Here is a 6,710-nt window from a genome sequence, read left to right as displayed (position 1 = left end):
ACCTCCATCCAAGGACCCAAAAAACCTTCCACATCAGACAGATGTTCACCTGCACATCCGCTAATGTAGTCTACTGCATCCGCTGCTCCCGATGTGGCCTCCTCTACTTTGGTGAGACCAAGCGGAGGCTCGGAGACCGCTTTGTAGAGTACCTGCGCTCTGTTCGCAACAAACAACACCTTCCAGTCGCAAACTACTTCAACTCCTCCTCCCACTCCGTGGAAGACATGTCCATCCTGGGCCTCCTCCAGTGTCACTATGACACCACTCGAAAACTGCAGGAGCAGCATTTCATATTCCACTTGGGAGCCCACAAACCAATGGTCTCAATGTGGATTTTACCAGCTTCAAAATCTCCCCACTCCTGGCCTCATCCCATGACCAACCCTCCCTCTCATCCCTGCCTCCTTGACCTGACACAACCCGTCCATCTTCTCTCCCACCTATCCGCTTCTCCCTCCTCACTGACCAATCCCCACCACTGTCTACCTGCACTCACCTAACACCATCCCACCTACCTTCCTCAGCCCCACCCCCCTCTATTTATTTCAGAGCTTCCTTCCCCCTCCCCCATTCCTGAAGAAGGGTCTTGACCCGAAACGTCAGCTTTGCTGCTCCTCTGATGCTGCCTGGCCTGCTGTGTTCATCCACCTCCACACTGTGTTACCTTAATTTTGGATCAGCTGTCTAGCAGTTTCCTTCATTAAATTATCAAAGAGCTAATACTTTTGAAGCTCAAAATTGGCAAGAAAAGCCATTCTGTTTAACTTTTGACATAAATGCCACATTTTCAGCCTTTCTAATTGACTGTTTGCTTAAGCTGCATTCATCATGCTTGTTAGTCTCTAATGAGACTTCACTTCACAATATGACCCCTGACTGCCTGTATCTCACTTACCATTTTGCTGAAGTCCTCACATAGTGCATTTTTCCACCATACAGCACCCATTGGCCTACCAAGCTACAGCTCAAAAAAAAATCAAATTTATCAAGAACTCAAAGCCACAACTGTCCCATCTGAGGTCTCACTCAGATATCAGACTGTGTATTCGTTCCCAAATCATGCAGGCCACTCTTCAATCTAAGTGCGAAGCCACCATTAGCACTGCACCTGTTTTGTAGCTTTGGACTATTCTGTAACCCCTTTTTCTATGCTTCCACCATTGCTAGGGAACCATTCAACTATGTTACTCAAGCATTCTGGAATTTGCTATCAAATTTTCTCTCTTTATTGAACTTCTCACTGTACTTCTGTTATTTTTAAAAGCTTCCTCGAAAACAAACAAGCTAGACTTACCCTATTACTTAATCACCTTGTAATTTAGGAGGTTAAAGTAATTTGATCAAAGTTTTCAAGATATTAGGGAAGTGCAAGAGTAAATGGAGAGAAACTACTTTCACTGAGGCATTGAGTACAGGAGCAAGAAGATTATATTGAATTTATTTAGGACACTAATTCAGCCTCAGCTAGAGTATCGCGTTCAGTTCTGAATGTCAGACTTTAGAAAGGATGTGAGGGCATTGGAGACAGAGTAGAAGAGATTTACAGAAATAGTTCCAAATATGAGGAATTTCAGTTACAAAGATAGATTGGAGAAGCTGGGACCATTCTTCTTGTAGGGAGAAGACTGAGAGGAGATCTAAATAAAGTATTCAATATGATTCGTGGTCTGGACGGTGTAATAGAGAGAAAATGTTCTCACTCATGAAAAGTTTGTGAATAAAAGGGCACAAATTTAAAATAATTAGTAAAAGAAGCAAAAGTAGCATGTGGAAAAATGTTTTCACTTATTAAGTGATGCACTGGAATACACTGCCTGAGTGTATGGTGAAGCCAGGTTCAATTGAAATATTCAAAGGGAAATTAGATGGTAATTTGAAAAGGAAGAATGTACAGGGTCATAGAATGTGTGTGTGCATGTGTGTAAGGGGGTGGGGGGAAGTGGTGGAGCAAGGCACAAGCTGATATACTCATTCAGAGAACCAGCACAGACAAATTGGAAGTAGATTTCTGTACTGAAAAAAAACCTTTGAATCTGTAGTTATGGAGTCTAAGACTATGGAGTATAGAGCAAAACTCAGTGCCAGACCTTTCAAAAAATTCAGAAACATTTCTACACACAAATGGTGCTTTCCTCAAACAATGTTTAAACAATTTTAAATCAGAGGTTAATGTTTTTTTGTTCATCCACAATATTAAGGGACGCAGGGCAAAGGTGAGAGTGGGGGAGCAAGGTCACTGATTAGCATTCCAAGGCATAATAAATTTGACAGGCTCAATGTGCTGAACACCCTTCTTATTAAGCATCTTCTTGCACAGCAGTACATTAAAACTGCTGTATCAATATATATTTGAATGTTGATGTTAGATATTCATAACAGCATATTAGAATACTGAAACAGTTTCAAATCAGAGAAGAAATAGAAATTTGTTCTTCTAATTTTCTGTGCATCATTATCATTCCTGCATTTTAATTTCTAGCCTTTTGAAATGCCTCAAACTTAAACTGTGCCCTCATGGTGCAGCACAAAAAAAAACTGTGATTATCAGTCTGATTGGAGAAGGGCGTCGCCCGGGTGAAGCTTTCAATAGATTAAGCTACGTACTCTTATCAATTTCTGTGCCACAAATTCAAAACTTCATTCTTGATGGCACATAAATATATAGATTCAGATGGTGTTTACAATAGTCCACCAAAACGAATTGTAATGAGTGATCCTCAGTGACCCAAGGTTGGGGCGTGGACAATAGCCAAATTGTATTTATCAGCTGGAAGGAGACTGAATTGGAGCTACATCTGATTGCTGTCACCCAAGATGAAAGACTACAGACCTAACACACACACACACAGAGACAGACACTTCGGGCTCATTCTCCACGCGGTAGGCAAGGTAGCTCTGTATCTTTATCGGATGAGAGGCCCTGCTTAAATGTTATTCTTTAACCACCAGGAGCAACGCTACTTGAAAGAAAAATGCTTCAAACATCAGTGTAAATAATCTAAGGCAATGGAGATATCCAAGTTAATTCCTTGCATGAAATCTGATAAGTTATGTCATTACGGTTTGACCCGCAAGCTGTATTTCAATGATGGCGTTTACTGCTTTGAAGACTTTTTTTGTCTCAGTCGGACCTACTCGCCCCTCCCTGCTTTTTAAAAAAAATCCTTTGGTCCCCACAATCTGGTATTGGCTTTCAGTGGCCTGGATTACAGACGAAGTACCCTATTTACAAACTGAGTCCTTATGCTCTGATACACATCAAATGACCCCTCCCTGGTTAAATCCGAAAACCTCTTTGGTATTTCAGTGATAGATCACATATCGATTGATATTATTATCGATCAGAAATCTCTGGGCTTGTTGACTGAAGCTTTCCATTTACTTAATTATGATTTTTTTTAAAAAAAGCATAGAGAAAGAGGGGGTGATAATCAATTGCGACTGAAATCCTCAGAATGATGAGGCTGTGTGAAATAATCGGAGTTTATGGTCTTAAACTGGGAGCCATCGCCCTTGTCAACACCACAAAATGCTAGCGTTCCCCCATCTCTTGCTCCGGGTGAGTTGATGCGAGCAAACCCCTGGGAAAACCCTCCTTCCCTTCTTTCTAAAACACCGACACACACACAAACACACAAGGCGACACAGACTGGGACGGTCTTTCCAGAAAGAAAGAGCTTACCGTTACGCGGTGCACATCCTGGTCGTCTTGGTTGGACATGTTTGCCTGTGTTTTTGTTTTATTGTGAGAACAGAGGAGAAACAGCAGGTTTTCCAGCTCTTAAACTGGATGGGCAATCGTCACGCTAACGCTCGATTCTTTCTCTTTTTTTTTGCAAAAAAAAAGAATATTTATTTGTGAATTGTGTTTTTTTTTGGAATGTGAGGCTAGAGAAAGGTGTCAGTCTGCGGCCATCCGGAGGGAGTTTGAATGAGAGCTCCTCCTAGAGGCCTGAGAGGACACTGCAGATGCTCGTCACCTCAGGAAGCGCTTTGCCAGAGCAAGGCAGGGACTCCTGTAAATTTTTAATATATTCACGGCAAAGTGGGCGTAGCAGCCAGGGCCAGCATTGGCTGCTCATGCCTGGTTCTCCCGAAGCCACGTTCTCGAGCCTCTGACCCACTGACCGGCAAGGAACAGTCCCACATTTCCAAGTCTGTGACTGGGAAGGGTGGCTGTATGAGCGGTGGTAAAATCCTTTGGGTGCGCTTATAGTAGCCCTTACCAGTGTGGAAACAGGCCCTTCGGCCCAACAAGTGCACACCGAGCGTCGGAGCATCCCACCCACACCCGTCCCCCTATAACCTACCTAAGCCTGCACAATCCCTAGACACTACGGGTAATTTAGCATGGCCAATCCACCTAGCCTGCACATCTGCGGACTGTGGGAGGAAACCCACGCAGACACGGTGAGAATGTGCTCTTGCCCTTTGGTGTGGGGGAGCTAACTGGGTGTGGCAGATGCTGTCAAAGAAGCCTTGGTAGGGTTGCTGCACTGCTACAGTAGATGATACATCTCTGCAGCCACTGTGAACCCTGGAGGGACTAGTGCTGAGGGTTATTGGCTCTGTACACACGTAGCAAGTGGGGAGTGCCCCACCGCCCTCTTGTGCCTTGTCCATGGGGAAAACAAGTTCCTCAGTACAATATTCCCCGCTTTCAGGCTCGTTTTAGAGTCATTGCATTCACGTGGCTCGCTAAGATTCTGTTCAATGGAGATCTCCCCAGGTTTTGTGTAGGCCGTAGGGGATGGGGTTGGCTGCACAAGGATAATCGCATTGCATATCAAAGGAAGCCATCCCATTTTTGCAAATAGCCATTGCCTGATGCTTGTATGGCACAAATATTACTTGCCACAAGCCTCGATGGTGCCCGTGTCTTGGGGAGCACAGATTGCTGAAGATTTTAAGAGATTCTGCAAGGAATGGTTCCGCCCTCCGATGCCATTCTAAAGCTGCAGTGATCTCAGTTTGATTCCATGGGTCATCACAGCAAGATATTGAAGCATTGGCTGCCCCCCTCCCCCCCAACCTCATATAGCGGAAAGTGTATCTTAATAGCTCTTTTCCTGTCGCACCCAACTCTCCCCTGTTGTCTGTAACTTCTCACTGAATCCATGCTGCACAATGTAAGCTGCCGCTTCAGATCACGCTGTCTTGTGCCAGTCCAAGGAAACATTAATGACCACGGCGTAACTCTTTAAAATTACTGACGTCCCAAAGACGGTAAGCCCGCGTTTCATTCGTCTGAGTGTGTGTGAATAAAGTCGAACTTATGGGGGACAGCCTCTTTGTTTGATCATATTGCTCGGTGCAGGTAAACAGGGATGTGGGACGGTGAGGAACAAAAGTCAGGGAGCAGTATGAGAGAAACTCTTTACCCAAACCCGCATCTGCGGAAACAGGCTGAACTGAAAAGCCCCTCTATTATTGGAAGCATTTTGTCTGAAGAAACGCGAGGGGGAGAACTGGGGTTTGGGGTCAGTCACGTTACCAACAGACAATAGCTCCCGTGAAGCCAGCAAGGAAGGAGGTGGGGAGCTGTCCGAAAATGTAAAAAAAAAGGCTAATCCCTGATCTGGACACGGTTTTTGAGTGATTGGAAACTACGGGAGCTGCCTGTAGCTGGTTCCACTCCCTCCTGTCTAATCTACAGCTTTCCGTGAAAGAGAGGCGCCAGTTCAATGAAGTCCCCAGAACAAAAGAATCCGTCTGGGTGACTGGAAGGCATTTTCGAGCAGAAATTAGATCTGTTCCGCTCATTGGTTTGTACCCTGGCGTGATGTCACCACTTTGGAAGCACTTGTGTACAATTTCGAGACAATAAGTGTTTAAAATGAGGACTGTTGCAGCGATCGATAAACTGGGTTAGATGTGAGATTTTGTGAATGGCTAGGTGAACAATATAAGTTAGTGTGTGTGTGTGTGTGTGGAGGTGGAGGTGGGGTGGATGGGAATGGTAATGATGGAGTTTCGCTGTGTACCTTGCCCTGCTCCCAGCCCTGGAGCAGCTCCTTGCCAGTCGGAGGTTTGATCTCCAGCGGGGCTCCCTCCTCCCTCTCACCGGGAGAGCTGATGACCGAGCCGGAGACCTCACTGACATCGCTGGCGGTTTCACTCAGTCCGTCTGACTCCGGTGACAGCAGGTCCTGTCTGCTGGAGCTCCGAGATGCCTTACAGCTCCGGCGCCCCACGCTGTAGGCATCGAAATCTATTGTCTTCCTCTCGTACGCACCTTCCACGGTGCAGAACATGCCCCCGTATTTCTGCCGGGGCGTTTGAGCCGTGGTGCCCGGTCTGGCCAGGTACACGGGCAGGTCATCTTCCTTGTTCCAATGTCTTTTCCCCTCAGCCATGCTTGGTCCAGTCTCCGAGGAGAGGAAAGAGAGAGAAGGGGAGGGGTGGAATGATAGCACTTATTCTCACTCAACGCCACAGTCTGTCACACTTTCTTGCACACACACACACACACACACAGTAGCAAACCAGTGGACCCCCAGCCAGGATCTGACCACTTAAATGAATCCTCTGGGCGACAGGCTATTCCATCCAAAACCTCCCTGACACGGAAGTAAAAGCGTCAGAATCAATGAGAAAGTGTCGCCGTTGGCTCAGCTAACTCTGTCTCTCCCCCACCCACCCCGCCCTGTCATTCCTTCCCTTCAAGGAGGGGCTTTAGATTGAATATTCTGTGAGCGGGAGCCGGG

The 6,710-nt window shown here is 46.0% G+C and overlaps 1 protein-coding gene across 1 annotated transcript in view; it reads right to left on the bottom strand.

The window, feature by feature from the left end:
• Positions 1-6,359, bottom strand: part of LOC109921181 (dihydropyrimidinase-related protein 1-like) — a 46,433-nt gene extending 40,074 nt beyond the window's left edge. The window contains exon 1 of the mRNA XM_048601118.1: positions 5,988-6,359. Coding sequence (XP_048457075.1) covers positions 5,988-6,359 — 372 coding nt within the window. The remainder of the gene's footprint in view (positions 1-5,987) is intronic.
• Positions 6,360-6,710: the final 351 nt, after the last annotated feature.

Source organism: Rhincodon typus, chromosome 1, assembly GCF_021869965.1.
Source record: "Rhincodon typus isolate 14 chromosome 1, sRhiTyp1.1, whole genome shotgun sequence".
Lineage (NCBI taxonomy): Eukaryota > Metazoa > Chordata > Chondrichthyes > Orectolobiformes > Rhincodontidae > Rhincodon > Rhincodon typus.
Note: the sequence above shows the minus strand (reverse complement) of the source record. Positions and strands in the feature narration are given on the sequence as shown.